Genomic DNA, 16,456 nt, shown 5'->3' with positions numbered 1-16,456 from the left:
ATTACAGCTAAAATCCAAATAATTTCCATTTGGTGCCTCCTGCTCCCATTTGCTCAACAGGCCAGGTTTCTGGTCAGGCTACATCATCCACGAGGCAGCAGTCTCCTCTCTGGCAGAGGAAGCTGCTGCACTCACTGCCCACCATGGAAGAGGCTGGCCAGCCAGCCCAGCGAGAACAGGAGGGGAGAGGCCAGAACTACAACTCCCATGAGGCACCGCGGCAGTACTCCCAAATATTGTTTTTCCAGTAAAAAAAAATGTAAGTTTTCCCCACAAAGCCAACAACACTTTTTACAAAAAATAATAATTAAAAAAAATCAGCAAAGAGAATAAAAAATTAGTTTTTTCCCTCTTGAAAACGTTTTAGCTGAACATCTTCCACCAACCTTACTCGGTCACAGCCAGGCTGCCCAGCGCTCGGGGGATAAAAAGGGGGCAGGACATGGTGTGAGGGAGAAGGTGGGCAGGAGGAAGAGCGGGAGCTATGGGGGAGGGGAATGGGGAAGAGAGTTCCTACTGCCCCCATCCTGCACGCTTCAATAGACTGCGCATGCGCACCCTCAAAACCGGCTCTCGCAGGCTAGGCTGTTAACGGGCGAGGTGCGCGTGCGCGTGCCGGCCTAAAAACCCTCCGCTCTATAGTTTTGATATCTTCCCCCCCCTTCCTCTCTTTTTCTCTGTCCCGCTCAGATTCCGCCAGGCCCAGCGGTACAAGCGGCAACGTAGAAGAGGGTTTAAAAAAAACAACAATCTTAAAATGGGACTTGACCTTTCAACTGCCGGGAGGTCAAAGGTTACCAACAAAATGGCGGCCGCCGCCGCTGCTGCAGGGCTCACGACAGGTGGTGGTGGAGTGGTGGGGGTGGAAGCCAGACCGGCTCACGCAGCCTCTCGCCGCCCGCCCTGCTAAGCGCTGGGAGTAAGCTGCACTGAGGGGCGCGGGTGAGAGCCCAGCCGCCCCTAGTGCCCCCGAGACACCCTGCCGGAGGGCAGCAGCCGCCAGCCCAGCCGGGGCCCCGGGGAGCGGCGGGAGCCGGAGCAACTTCCACGCGCGTAGGAGCCATAACCCCAACTCTAGCCCAAGTCAGGGTCAGACCCAGGACGTAGAGGAACAGCCGGTGCCCGGTTCCTGTTCTACACCCAGCTTCAGCCGAAGCGAGCCGCGCCCTGCCGCCACCTCCCGTCCCGCTTAAAAATAGCAAACGCCTCAGCAGCCCCCTCCCACTTACCTATTAGCAACAGCCTCCGCTGGCACCGAGCCAGCTCCAGCAGAAGCCCGCCCTGCCAGGAGCATGAACCCCTCATCCTAGTCAGCAGCACCCAGACCCAGGAGTTCCCAGCCCTCCCCCAGCAGAACCCATCACCCGTTGAGCAGCGGACCCGCAACACCTATTTCCCCGCCTGATTTAGCCCCTCAGGTTGTGTAGCTTCTAGGGTGAGAGAAACAGAAGTTTGGTCGCCTCCTTGTACCTTCTGTGAAAGGGAATTGTGTGTTACACCCCCGTGTATGTAAGAAGACTGTATATTGTTGGCTTCATAATTGCTGCTTCTCTGATCTGGCCATGGCTGAGTCTTGGAAGTCCTAGATCCACTGGTGAGAGAGCAGTAATGAAAGGGAACTTGACAAGGGGAAAAATCAAACCACCCATCCAAAGACCACTAATGAGGACGATGTTGATGCATATTTGACTCAACAGTGCAGTGCTGCTGTACAGGATGAATAGGAAGAAAGGAGACAAGGGATTTGAGAGCCCGAGACCTTATAAATTATAAGTATTCTATTTTTTGTATTTCTTTTATATGTTAGAGACCAATGTTCCTCCTCTTTATTGTGACCAAAATTCGACCATGAAAGTTGGTCTTTAAGTAAAGTCAAATGAAGCTGTACATGGGGTAATTTAGGGATGCTTTAAAATTATTGCTGAACATGGTTATACTCTGAAATCTTACTCTTTAAAGATGCATTATTTGTTTCCATTTTCCACTGATTCCATATCAAATGTACACAATTTTCATGTAAAATATATTTTTCTATCTGCTCATCAGACTCAGCTTGATATCTGCAGGGAAAGCTGTGTGCTTTCCTACTCATGTGTAAAGATTTTTCAGCTGGACTTTTAGTTAACCATGCTAATCATTATGCACGAACCAGAATAGAAATCTATTAATTGTTCTATAGCTGTATGTGTTCTATAATTAAAACCAAAGGAAAAAGTGGTAAAAATTATTTCAGGCCTCACTCCTTCATGATCTTTGCAGAGATGCGAAGGTCTACTTGCACAGAGTTTGTTGCAGTATTGAGGCCTTAGACCTGCGAAGACTACTCTCTGGGACTACTCATCTTTAAAGTTAAGCATGTGCATAAAATGCTGATCAGTGCACATCAGTCCCTAAAGTAAGCATATATAGTCCTGAATACACACAACAAGCAGCTCTGATGAATAAGAAGTTGCCATTTTTACACAGTCATAGTTTTGCTGATAATCAGACATTAAGACGGAAGGTTGTCTAAAGAATGTGTAGTATTCACTATATCTGTGTTTATATGTGTTATACCAAAATGATCTGTCTACAAATTTTTAGCAGTAGTTTTATTTAAAAACTCTCTTTAAAAACAAAAAACTTTTTCGGTTGCTGAGAGAGAGAGGTTGGTATATTGGCTGTCTAGTCATTTCTTTTGTACCCATCACTGGGTATGTAGGTGCTATTTTTATTTAATTACTTGTAGAAATAATTATTGGAAGTAATAAATTAGACATTGCTTCATTTGATTATAGGTATCGGGTATATGGTGTGTGGTATAATATAGAAGTTTTACTGTCATAAGGTTGATCAACTTATTCGTCAATGGCAAAGGGCCTTAACTGATGTACGCAGGTTACACCAAGTGAGTGCTGAATATGCCACACATATTACAGAAAAGCTATTTTAGAAATGATATTTAGAGTTTTTAAAAGAGTTGTTGGAATTATTTTATCTCTCTGCATGTAAAGCCAGGTACCTTAATCACCATAAGCTCAACTGGATTTAGAAAAAAATAAAACATACTTAAACATCGCTAATTAACAATAATGACTACTTTACATAAAATGCCATTACTTTAAATTCTGATTTCTCAAAACCTTCCTTTGTTTGAAGCAAGTGCTGTTTCCCACAGGACATTTGGGTGTCTTCCTTTTTCAAGTATAGAATGTGTATGTGTATATGTATATATGTATGAGAGAGTCAACTTGCCAGAGAAATGTTTACTCCTTATGCCCTCTATCCACACCTGTCTTTCCCCTCTTTGAGGTTCATAGCCAGTCCTATTCTCTTGCAGCCTGGCAGGGGTAGAACTCATCTTTATATAGTTGATGATATTGTACTCTAATAATTGACATTTCACATATTGAAAGCTATTTATGTAATTGTTGGAGCTTTCATAACTTCATGTGAGCCGTGCACTATTTTATTTGGGGTAACAGATAGAAAGACACAAAAATAATTCCAGTGCTGTATTTTAAAGCTGTTCAAAACAATTCAAACTCTATTTGTCCTTGTAACATATGCACGTGTATATATGATGGTGTGATACTTTGATGGTTTTAGTGATACCCTTGGGATGCCCTGCACAATTCCCATTTCATGCTTGTGTGTGGCCATTCATGCAGATAAGACCGTCAGGTCACATCACAAACTCATGAATTCTCTCCTTATGTGTATGTATACATATTTACTCACAGTGTATAATATGTATATAGTATCTATGCGTATACACACACACGATAAAGAGATTGTTCAACTAAGATTTTCTTTTAACTTGGTTAAAGAAACATGAGAAGTGACATTGAAATATTATTTGTCTGTATCCTTATTTTAAATTCTTTTGTTTTTTGCAGCACAACCCACCAGGTAGTCTGCATCAACAACATAAATTTTCAGAGAAAGTCTGTCGTAGTAAGTATATTATTTATAAAAATATTGAAGGCTATGTCCAAAACCAAAGTTTTCTTTTGTATTTTTTGAGGAAACATAACTGCAGAAAAGATGCTGATGTGCTGCATCTTCTTTGCGCTAGCTACATTCTGAACAGGAGCCTATTGCAGGACTTTCCCCTGAGAAAATGAGGCCAAATGGAACTGTGGTTTAATATGAATTCCAGATATACAGATACAAGATGAACAATAATTTGTGCCTGAATTTATCTGGAGTCAGATTCAAGTCTTTTAAATTTCATACACATGCCAAATAAAAATGTTACCCTAAAATGTTTTAAGAGAGTATAGGAAGTTTAGGCCTTAACATATTTTGTGTTGAATTCAGATTTCATTTTACACAAGTTTATTTAAAATTATAATTTAAATAACAAAATTAAAGAATCCAGTTTAAATGAAAAAATCTGATTTCCTCCTCCCCTTCTCTCCTCCCGCCCCCCCCAAAAAAACAAACAAAACATCGATTTTTATTCACTCTGGTTAAAATGGGCTTTCATGCCTCTTAAAATAAACCATCACAATCTCTGTTTATTTAAGGATTAGAGTAGTAAAGATTTCCGCACTGATCCCGAATACATAGGGACTGATGGCCAGACCCTTGCAGCCATGTGGAATGCCATTGAAGTTAGTGGAATTCTGAATGACTTCATGAATCTGCCAGTGTGGATTGCCTTGCAGGATTACCAGGGTTTTAGGTTATGGAAACCAATTTTATTATGAATTAGGTAACAATCATTTCAGTTTGAATTAAAAGGGACACCAGCAACTTGAATTATAGTCCATTTAAAAAAAAAAGTTGAATGATCTACATCAGCAGTTCCCAAACTACCATGTTGCATACCATCAACATAAAATGCCACCCCCTGTAGTACCACCACCAAGAAGAAGCGACCGTCCGAGAATCACGCCAAGGTAGCTTACATGGAAAGCTGGCAGCAGCTTAGCCCGAAGTTCTGTTGCCGATGCTGTGCTTAAGCTACCTAGGTTCTGCTGCTTATGCTACACTTAAGCTATCTTGGCATCTTAGTGTGGCCAAAAGCCGGAAGTTCAAGAAGCGACTAGTCAAAGAACTAAGCTGCCCAATGCGCTACTTGTCAAGGTAGCTTAAGCGGAGCATCGGCAGCAGAACTTTGGGCTAAGCTGTTGCCAACATTCTGCTTAAGCTACCTTGGCAACTGGGCACTTAGACGCATACCATTGGGAGGTGGCCTGGTACCACAGTTTGGGAACCCATGATCTACAGTAATACACCTACTCCTGAGTCATTCTGCCAACTTTCTTAGTTTTATAGCCGAGAATATCCACCTTTCAAAAGTTATAAAAGAGAACCCATTTTTAACTTTTATGGAACTTTGTTCTTTCTTTTTTAAACAAAAAATTGACGTTTGGATCTACTAGTTGACTGTGGTGTCCCTTTTAAAAATATGAACTGAATGAATAGAAAGTAATATTTTATAGTGTGTTTTTGAATATGCCTGCATACTTAAGTGATGATATTGGTTTACATTTTTATAGGGTTATGTGGAATTGACGATATTTCCCACAGTTGCAAACCTGAATAGGATCAAACTGAACAGTAAACAATGCAGAATATACAGAGTAAGAGTCAATGATCTGGAAGCAGCTTTTATTTATAATGATCCAACACTGGAGGTTTGTCACCACGAGTCAAAGCAGTAAGTAACTTGTTTGAAATTCTGTAAATGAACTGCCTTATGTTACTGTGATAGTAAATCATCGGTTTTTTCAGTGGTAGATTTCAACTGATGATGTTCTTGTAATAATATCAATCTTAGTATGAAAGAATTGGCCGTTAACCAAATCATAGTTTCCTTTGTCAGTTCCCTTTGATATAGTATTTCCTGAAGATTCCAAGAGAATTTTTCTAGCTTAGTCCACTACTCTAATAATTTGACTATAAAGTAAAATATAATCCTCAGTCTTTGGGCCGTATCCTTCTATAGTACTGTGCTATAGAAATTTCATTACTGATTTTTGTGTTAACATTTCTTTGTTTTGCTTCGCCATGGTATCAAATATTTTCTAAATGTACTTCATCAGGTAAATGTGATGAACTCAGAGGTTCACCTTCAGTGCTTCAGGTGTTTTAGTTTTTCTTACTCATTGTTTTCAAATGAATATGTTACTAGAAGGCTAAAATACATTTCATATAATCTGGAGAACAGTTTTAAGATTTAGGGCTTATCTACACCAGGGTTTCTCAAATTGTGAGTCACCATCCAAAATTGGGTTGCCAGAATTTGTCAAAGGGGCACATGGGAAGGCCTGGGGGGAGGGAAAGGAGGCTGGATCATGACCCTGGGCTAGAGGAGGGGTTGCACAGCCCTCCATACACTCATCATGCATCAGTGGCTTTTGTGGCACTGGTTCTGCTGGGCTGGGCTTGGCTCCCTGCTTTGTGAGTTGTGACATGGTGCATGGGGTCACAGCCCCACTCAGGTTTGGCCCAGTGCCTCTCTTCAATATGACTGGGCCAACCAGACCAAACTTGTGTGAGTGGCACTGGGACCCTACGTGCCAGGTCGCAGCACAACTCTCACCAATTTGGCCTGGTCAGGCTGAATCTGAGTGGCACTGCAACCCAGGAGGTTGCAACGCCTGGAGTGGGAGCTGTGCCTAGCCAACCCTGTGGGACCAGTGCAGTCACTATGTTATGCATGGTGTATTTATTTAGTACTTATTATATTAATGTGTACATTATATATCATGGGTAAGAACTATTTAGTAAGCAAGATTTTTTGTACTAAAGCTATTTACTGGGTTGTGATAGGCCATCAAGGTTTACAAATGGGCCCTGAGCCCAAGAAGATTGAGAATCACTGGTTTATACAAAATCTTTGCACCAATTTAACTAAAATCAGAGAAAAAATTACTGTTACGTAGCTTGTTTATTGGTATGCCATTTTATACTGGAATAACTGCATCCATAGTTTCACAGAAACTAAATTGCTGCTTCTACCCATTTAGTTAAATTAGTGCAAAAAATGCGTATACAAAGCCTTAGCCCTATTTAATCCCTCCTAGGTGATGTTCTATGGCTTGGGTTATGGAGGTCAGAATAGATGATCATAATGTTTCTTTCTGACTTTTAAAATGATGACTCTTCTCACTTGATCAAACTTCCTGAGAAACGTGCCATAGATTATTATAAGATTTCCATGGATTGTTTGTTATAAAATGTCATAAGCCTTCAAAGATTTAACTCTTTGTGATAATTGATTAATTATATCCATATAAAATACATACTGTGCAGCAGACTGTGCTAATTACTGTACATCCATAGTCCACTGATTTTAATGGAATTTAAATAGTAATAAGGCAGTACAACTGGTTTAGTGTAAGGCTAACAGTTAAGAGACTAAATGATGATGCAGGTAAATAGTCTTTTTAAGTATCAATGGAGTTCTATGAAGCTTAATTTAGTAATCTATCATGTTTTTAGTCTTGATCATTACCTTTGCATACATTAGAATCCTGCGTTTCTTATCTGTTAGATTTCCATGATGAATTATATTTTAAAAAGATCACACAGGTTAGCATCAGGGTTAGCTCAAAGCCCAAAACTATAAAACCTAACTTTAAACTTCTCCTGACACGGGGTTTTTTCACTGATTGCATAAATCACTTATAAATGTTTTCCTTTTGTTTTTATTGTTTAATGTAAGTTTTCTGGGGGGGGGAGTTGTTTTCTTGCAAGTGTGAGAATGACATCCCTTGAGGCTGTCTTCTATTTATCCAGAGCACAGGCAGAAGCGTGCTTCTCACCAGTGTACCACCGCCATGACCTACAGGCACCATCTTTGGGGAGTGATAGGATAGTTCTGTTTTCACATCCATTCTGTTCTTGGCCTCTTGACTGAGACTACCAGGAATAACACCAATTGTGGTTAAGTGTAATGTCGTCACTGTGACACAGTGTACCCCAAAGCAGCATCCTGTAAACCACCTATTCATTTCTGAATAGTTGTAATAATTCATATTAAGCATGCCACGTGAGATAGCTAATGAAAGGTCATAATCTACTAAAACCCATTGTGTTGTCAAAATATTCATATCACTTGTATCAAATTATAAGATTTTGCTGTTATTACAATGTGTTATAAGTTTGCTAATAACAGCAGAAGAGGCATTCCCACCCGAGAGGGGCTCAGCAGTCATCAGCCAACAAAGGAGTTGTAAACAAAGGATTTACAATACAATGATAGTTGCACAAGACTGTACAATAGAGATTGCTCAGCGCTATGACTCATTCTCATTGAGCAACTTTATAGGGCCCAGCTGGACATGCCTGGATTAGTGTCTACTGGCCACACTGTCAAGAAAATATAAAAGGAGGAACAGAGGCTGCAGGCCTTGTCCTTTCACCTCCCCCATCCATGCTGAAAGCAACAGGAACTCTGGAACACTAAGGCTTTGTCTACATTAGCACTTATGAGGGCAAAACTTTTGTCACTCGGGTGTGAAAAAAACACCCTTCTGAGTGACATAAGATTTGATGGGATAAGCGCTTATGTGGACAGCACTATGTCTGCAGGAGGTGTTCTCTTGCCAACATAGCTACTGCTGCTTGTTTAGGTGGGTTTTATTATGTTGGAAGGTGAGCTCTCTCCCGTTGACAAACACGGCTACACAACCGCTTATGCCAGCAAAACTTATGTCACTTGGAGTGTGTGGTTTTTTTTCACACTCCTGGATGACAAGTTTTGCCGACATAAGTTCTAGTGCAGACAAGGCCTGGATCCAGGCTTGGGAGAAGCCTGTATGCTGAGAACTGAAACATTCAAGTGGGGTGAGAGAACTGCCTTATCTAGGTGCTGCCTAATAGAGGTTTAAGATTTAGATTGTGTGTTTATCTTTATTTTTCTTGGTACCTATCTCTAATTTTCTATGACTACCACTCATACTCACTTAAAGTCCACCTTTATGTAGTTAATAAACCTGATTTATATTCTTAACTAAAACTGTGTGTTTCAGTAAAATGTTTGAACCACACCACCCCCCCCCCCGTTAACAAAAGCTAGTGTGTCTTCTCCACGTTGAGGGAGGGGCAAACCAGGCGATAAACTTACTGGTCAGGAGCAGGACAGGGCAGCTTCAGGGTGTAGGGCAGGAAACTGGGGCAGACTGGCTGGGGTCTTTTTATGTGAGATTCATGAATGGCTCTGATAGCACTCATGCAATCTAGCTGGGCGTAGGGCTCCATTTACTGTTGGACTGAGTGATAACAGCACTTGCAGGGGTTTGCTGTTTGTCACGAGCTAAGTAGTGTGGGAGACAACCCAGTCTAGGGAGTTAAGGAGTGCAGTGGTACCTCAGTCCCAGGTGGCACCCCAGGGGACCTGTCATAGTCACCTGTACACTAGCAACTGGACTAAGACCTTCAGAAGCATTTCACCAGGCCTGAGCTGGATTTGAACTTGAATTCTTGAAGCAATAGGCTCTTCAAAAGCTTGAAAAATCCACTCTGCCAGATATGGTCCAGTGGATAGGGCACCAGACTGGAAATCAAGAGACCTGAATCTAGTACTAATTCTGTCATTGACTCTCTGTTGTTCAGTGTCTTGGACACTGTGAAACTGACAAGAATCACATTAATTTCATACTGCTGATGTTTGGCAAAGCTCTGAGCTTCAGCAGCTGCAGTCTGTGGAATTATTTTTGTGTCTGGAGGGCCAAAAAAAATAGCCTCTGGGGTCTTGAGTACACTAGCAAATTTTTCTGTCATAATTCATCATTTTAAACTTGGATTAGACCACACATGGTGAAAGTGCTGGAATTTCATCTACTCTATAGCATGCACCATTGTTGCCAGTGGTAGCACTTGTATGAAGTTTGCTAGTATAGATAGTGTAAATGACCCAACCCCTAACTGCTTTGTCGTTATGAAGGAAGAGGGTCTCTGCTCCTTTTCTTTTGCCAGGCTCTTGGCTTCTGTGAAGAGCAGATGTGTCCATTACTCTATTCTTCACCACCACCCCATCCCAAGACTCAAATGTTTGGGTCCTCTTCTCCAGTGAACAACTCCAATGCTTGCTCAGGTCTGGTGAGCTGTCTTTCTGCATAGTCAGAATGCACAGCATTTGTTCACATTTGGTTCACTCTGTTAAGGTTATCTTTGCAGCCCTAAGAGCTAGAAATTTAGTTTTCTTTACAGTTAAAGCTTAACTTCCTCATTAGTTGATGGCATTGTTTCTCCAGCTGAGAAGGAATGCTTACTACCCAGTGCTGGTGAGTAGACACATACATTTTTTCAAAACTCTAGCTAGAAAGGGCATCCAATATCCCAAAAATATAATTCTGAGAGACAATCATAACTTCTTAGAAAGTGTTCTGGAGGATAAACTCTTAACACAAATAGATTCAAGAGGTAGTGATATCTGCTTACTATCTTAACTTTGATTTCCCTGTGGATGGCCTTTCCCCACCTTTTCCTAAAATTAAGACAAAGCCTTTGTATGACCTACCCAATAAAGATGGGAAGGCTGAGGCTCCAGTTTCTGGGGACAGGGTCATATGTTGTTCTGCACTGACCTATCTCAACTAGAAGGATCACCACTATACCAATCAATATACTTTTATAGTGGTGGGGGTAAAGCAGGCAACAAAATTAGAGGGGAATATTGTAACTTCCAATTGCTTAAAAGTCTTCCCTTGGAAATTTTTTATCGTTTATATTAAATGTGTAAAAAAAGATTATCATTTCCTGTAAATTCATACTTCTTAACACACTGAAACCAGTGTTTGAAATGTAAAATTTCATGATTTAGTAATTCTGAACCAGGACTACTGCTATGTCCTCTTTCACCCACTTCCTTACCTTGCACTTGTTGCCTCAGCCAAAGGATCTGTTTAGTGGATATTTTATGAACTGTCACTACTATAAGGATTGTTTGCTTTAACTTGTGAAATGAGTGATGACATGGGTGTCAGGAAACCACTTTCAGAAATGTTAGCATGTGTTTTTGCATAAACATTAGTGAGAAGAGCAATGATGTGTGATTTTCAAGCAGGGAGAGGAAGGTGTGTACAGAATGTGAAACTTATGTTCCTTTCCAAAGCATTGTGTAATTTCCTTAGTCTTCCAAAAAGTAAATGATTTGTCTGAAGCCTACAGTGTCTTAAATTGCTTAAATGAAGGACAAAGCAATTAATGACGAAAGGAATGAATGCACTTTGCCGATTTTGATAGGTTAATTAGAAATTATTACTTTTATAAATATTTGCAACCAGAAGACAGCACAACACAGTTAGTTGTCAGTAAGCTAATGTCACTACAATACACATCTGTGATCAGCTTTGTTTCTCATAAATCATGGGAAGACACACAGCCAGGCTAAGACAGTAGTAAATATATGTGGAGCACGTTTGCAGGGCTAACGGCTTTTGAGTAAAAGCTGGTATTTTAGAAAACATAAAAGAAAGCAACTTTCCAAAAGTATAAACAAACTTGGTTGGTAAATGATAGTTGCTGTTTATAACGGATGATACATTTTTAAAAAACAACCTGAAATACTTCATAACAAGTCTGTCTTAGTGTTTTTTAAAAGTTTAAATTAAATTCTACCCTTTGAGAATAACTGACTTTCATTAGAACGGAATCAATGAGTGGTTAATATGGGGAAATGGAGGGAGAGGGGAATATTTTTATATTTAAGGACAAAAGAATCGATGTGGTAACAGACATGATCTAATGTCTCAGTTAACAAAATGTTTAATAATTTGTTAAATTACTTTCAGTGGCAGAATCTTTGTCTGAGATCTATTACCTTGTTTCCAAAGAGCTCTTGTTGATTGTAACAATATCATAATGATCCTATTTTCTTTGTTTTGCGGCCAGTAAAATAACATAAGAGATTGATGTTTCATTGTTTTGAACCAGTGTTTCTATTCCTTGAAACCAGGGCATGAGAGAAGATTCTTATTGATATCTTGTCTTTTTTATACACTAGCTTCAGTAATTTGTAACACTTATTTTCTGTACTTGTTGCACCATGTGTAAAGGTTGGGTTAAATTAGGTGTAATATTATAGTACGAGTATGATTCCTCTTAGGGATAGTTCAGTGACAATGAATTCCTAAAAATAGGTTTTAAAACTGAGGGAAATGCTTAACAGCAGGTTGAGAGAGGCAATTTAACCGCCCTCCCTTTCAGCTACACTTTCAGCCTTATTTTAATTGGCTTTTTATATTAGAAGTGCTATGAGAAGAAAAAAGTAAAAAGGGAATAAAATCAGTATTACTAAACAGAGTGCTTATCATAAAAATTGGAAATCTTTCCAGAGAGTGATGCATATTGTGAGAATAAATTATACCTGGTTAAGTAGCCATTAGGCATAAGAAGGAGAAAGGGACAATATGAACAGTGTATATGTTCAAGTGTATCAGGAGCATTAGAAGACAAGAAGACTGCATTTATGACTGAGGTTGCCAGGAGTTGGAGATGCATTTAAAGACTATGGAGAAGTAGCAGAAAAGTAAAATAAATTGTTTGTATCAGTCCAATTCCTAAAGTTATTTTCACAGGAAATTAAAGTGAAGTCTTTAAGGAGGAAGTTTTGGAATAACTTAAATACTGTAAATCAACAGGACCAATGATGTTCAGAATGTTGGAAAGTTGCTAACCTGGTGCCTATATTTATAAAACAACAACAAAACCTAAAAGATTCTTCTGGTAAATACTGACTAATGAGTGCCATGCTTCTGAATCTAGGAAACTGAGTCTAACAGTAGAATAACAGTAGCAAATCCTCATAGCTTTTTAAAGGAAAGAAGATTTTTACTTCTTCGACCTATTAAAATAGCTTTGAAAATGTTAATGGTTGATGAAGGTCATCTAATGAGTATGGTTATCTTGGATTTTCAAAAAGTTTTTGATGAAGTCCTCAATAAGACTCTTAAGGAAATTAATCACAGAATGCAGAGCAAAATCTTGTTATGGATTAAAAACTGCTTAAAGGACTTACCCTGTTTGTTTATTCATTGAGCTTGTGTGTACAATTTTCAGTTTATTTTTATGTATTAATGATTTATGAGAAGGAAGTGAACAGCAATCTTGCTGATGGCACTATGTGGTTTTAATTAGCAAATCGAGGCTTTTGAGAAATTCCAGTTGTATGTAAACATTCTGGGGAATCAGGATGGGTGCAAATAAAACAACTTAAATGAACATTGGTCAATACTTTCAAATGTGAGTGCCTGTAAAATTAGACATCTCAACAAGAGTCTTTTGGTTTTTTAGCAGTTCTGAGCTGCTGCAGTTTTCATCGACTTCACTGGAAGTTGAGGATGATCAGTACCTCTGAAAAGCAGGCCACTTTTATTTAGGTGCCTCACTTTAGTTGGAAAATTCTGGCTGTTACATACGTTGGCAAAAATGTGTTTAATATATACCTATTAGCTCTGAACTTTCAAGATCCTCCGAGGAAAGTCATTGTGTCATTGTGGTGACTTGAAGTCATTGTCATTGGTGAAGATATTACTAGCCACAGCAGCAGTTAGGGCAATAGTTATTAATAGATATGTTAATAAAGGGATAAAAGGGAATGCCAATAATAGCATTATGAAACAATATATACTATCATCATCATATCATATCATATATTATTATATCTCAGAAGAGAAATCAAGTATGTGTCTTAGGGCAACCTGTCTGTGCTGGAAATGACACAGTGAAGGCAAGATAACTGACAAGACTAGAAATACTCTGGTCAGAAGGAAGAGAGATGTATGTCTCCACTCCAGAGAGACAACAGCTGGGGAGCTGAAAACCAAGAGTGGGTATCATGCCTGATCAACCTGATTGCTTTCTATCATGAGGTGACTGGCTCTGTGGATGTAGGGAAGGTGGTAGATATGATATACCTTGACTTTAGCAAAGCTTTTGATACTGTCTCTCACAGTATTCTTATCAGCAAGTTAAAGAAGTATGAGTTGGATGAATGGACTATAAAATGGATAGAGAACTGGCTAGAGCATAGGGCTCAACGAGTAGTGATCAGTGGCTCTGTGTCTAGCTGGCAACGGGTCAGAAGCGGAGTGCCCCTGGGGTCGGTCCTGGGGCCAGTTTTGTTCAACATCTTCATTAATGATCTGGAAGATGGGGTAGATTGCACCCTCAGCAGGTTTGCGGATGACACTAAGCTGGGGGGAGTGGTAGATACCCTGGAAGGTAGGGATAGGATACTGAAGGACTTAAACAAACTGGAGGGCCAAAAGAAATCTAATGAGGTTCAACAAAGAAAAGTGCAGAGTCCTCCACTTAGGAAGGAAGAATCCCATGCACAGCTATAGACTGGGGACCAACGAGCTAGGCAGCAGTTCTACAGAAAAGGGCCTGGGGGTAACAGTGGATAAAAAGCTGGATATGAGTCAGCAGTGTGCCCTGGTTGTCAAGAAGGCTAATAGCATATTGGGCTGCATTAGGAGGGGCATTGCCAGCAGGTCACGGGAAGTGATTATTCCCCTCTATTCGGCATTGGTAAGGTTGCATTTAGAGTATTGTGTCCAGTGTTGGGTCCCCCACTACAAAAAGGATGTAGACAAGTTGGAGAGAGTCCAGCGGAGGGCAACAAAAATGATTAGGGGGCTGGAGCACAGGACTTATGAGGAGAGGCTGAGGGAACTGGGCTTCTTTAGTCTGCAAAAGAGAAGAATGAGGGGGGATTTGATAGCAGCCTTTAAGTACCTGAAAGGGGGTTCCAGGGAGGATGGGGCTAGGCTGTTCTCAGTGGTGGCAGATGACAGAACAAGGAGCAACGGTCTCAAGTTGCAGTTGGGGAGGTTTAGGTTGGACATTAGGAAAAGTTTTTCACTAGGAGGGTGGTGAAGCACGGGAATGGGTTACCTAGGGAGGTGGTGGAATCTCCATCTTCAGAGGTTTTTAAGCTGAGGCTTGACAAAGCCCTGTCTGGGATGATATAGCTGAGGTTAGTCCTGCTTTGAGCAGGGAGTTGGACTAAATGACCTCTGAGGTCCCTTCCAACTCTAATTTTCTATGATTCTATGATCCTTGCGTAACCAGTAGGGGAAATGCAGGTGCGATTGCCCTGAACTTGTCTTGTGATGTTTCCTTCTGTACTTTAGGAACTGAACTGAGACCATCCAATTGTTTTGAACAGGCCACTGAATAGACATCACATTTTCTATTTTTACTATTATGATTACAATGAGATTCAACGCTTAGAATCATAGAAGATTAGAGTTGGAAGGGACCTCAAGAGGTCATCTAGTCCAACCCCCTGCTCAAAGCAGGACAAACCCCAACTAAATCATCCCAGCCAGGGCTTTGTCAAACTGGGCCTTAAAAACCTCTAAAGATGGAGATTCCACTGCCTCCCTATATAACCCATTCCAGTGCTTCACCACCCTCCTAGTGAAAAAGTTTTTCCTAATATCCAACATAGACCTCCCCCACTGCAACTTGAGACCATTGCTCCTTGTTCTGTCATCTGCTACCATAGAGAACAACCTAGCTTCATCCTCCCTGGAACCCCTTATTAAATCCCCCCTCATTCTTCTCTTTTGCAGACTAAACAAGTTCAGTTCCCTCAACCTCTCCTCATAAGTCTTGTGCTCCATCTCCCTAATCATTTTTGTTCCCCTCCACTGGACTCTCTACAACTCGTTCCCATCCTTTTTGTAGTGAGGGGCCTAAAACTGGACACAGTACTCCAAATGCAGCTTCACCAATGCCAAATAAAGGGGAATAGTCACTTCCCTCCATCTGCTGGCAATGCTCCTCCTAATGCAGCCCAATATGCTATTAGCCTTCTTGGCAACCAAGGCACACTGCTGACTCATATCCAGCTTCTTATCCACTGTAACCCCCAGGCCCTTTTCTGCAGAACTGTTGCCTAGCCTGTCGGTTCCCAGTCTGTAGCTGTGCATGGGATTCTTCCGTCCAAAGTGCAGGACTCTGCACTTGTCCTTGTTGAACCTCATCAGATTTGCACTACTTGCACTACTTCCTACTATAACGTGTCATACTAATGCCATTTAGAATCAAGATGTTTCCTCACAGCTTGGATTGCTTGTTTAAAATAAACAATTGTATAACTTTCAGTCTCCCATCGTATGTTGTATATCAGACTCAAGACACCACTATTTAATATAGTTACTAGGTTTTACATTCTTCTTTGAGTGCTTGCTCATGTCCATTCCACTATAGGTGTGTGCACTCCTCTGTGCACGGCTACCGGAACTTTTTTCCCCTTAGCAGATCCCGTAGGGCCGGCTCCGGCGCCCCCTGGAGCCCCACACCCATGCTGCGGTATATGAGGCACTGCTGGCCCTATGCCCCCTCAGTTTCTTCTTTCCGCCTGTGACGGTTACTGGAACTGCCTGTGCTTGCACTGCAAGCACATTAATTCCCCATTTTTTGAACTTTAAGTAATGATTTTTTGTGTTAGTTAGTTAGTTTAATAACTGTTGTTAGTGGTAGTTAGAGACTTTGAGATAGTCTA

General features: G+C 40.7%; 1 protein-coding gene across 2 annotated transcripts in view; it reads left to right on the top strand.

Moving 5' to 3' along the window:
* The first annotated feature begins 589 nt into the window (after positions 1-589).
* The window catches only part of TAF2 (TATA-box binding protein associated factor 2), a 110,594-nt gene continuing 94,727 nt past the window's right edge, over positions 590-16,456 (top strand). The window contains exons 1-3 of one of the 2 annotated variants that reach the window (XM_067530787.1): positions 590-1,770; positions 3,883-3,936; positions 5,490-5,650. In XM_067530787.1, the coding sequence (XP_067386888.1) occupies positions 1,717-1,770; positions 3,883-3,936; positions 5,490-5,650 (269 nt within the window). In that variant the 5' untranslated portion in view covers positions 590-1,716. Of the gene's footprint in view, positions 1,771-3,882; positions 3,937-5,489; positions 5,651-16,456 lie in introns of those variants that run through there. The other variant, XM_067530794.1, reaches the window with a different exon arrangement.

Source organism: Emydura macquarii, unplaced genomic scaffold (genome assembly GCF_026122565.2).
Source record: "Emydura macquarii macquarii isolate MOO-44397 ecotype Brisbane River unplaced genomic scaffold, CSIRO-AGI_Emac_v2 contig_369, whole genome shotgun sequence".
Classification (NCBI taxonomy): domain Eukaryota; kingdom Metazoa; phylum Chordata; order Testudines; family Chelidae; genus Emydura; species Emydura macquarii.
The sequence above is the reverse complement of the archived record's forward strand: the minus strand, read 5'-3'. Positions and strand labels throughout refer to the sequence as shown.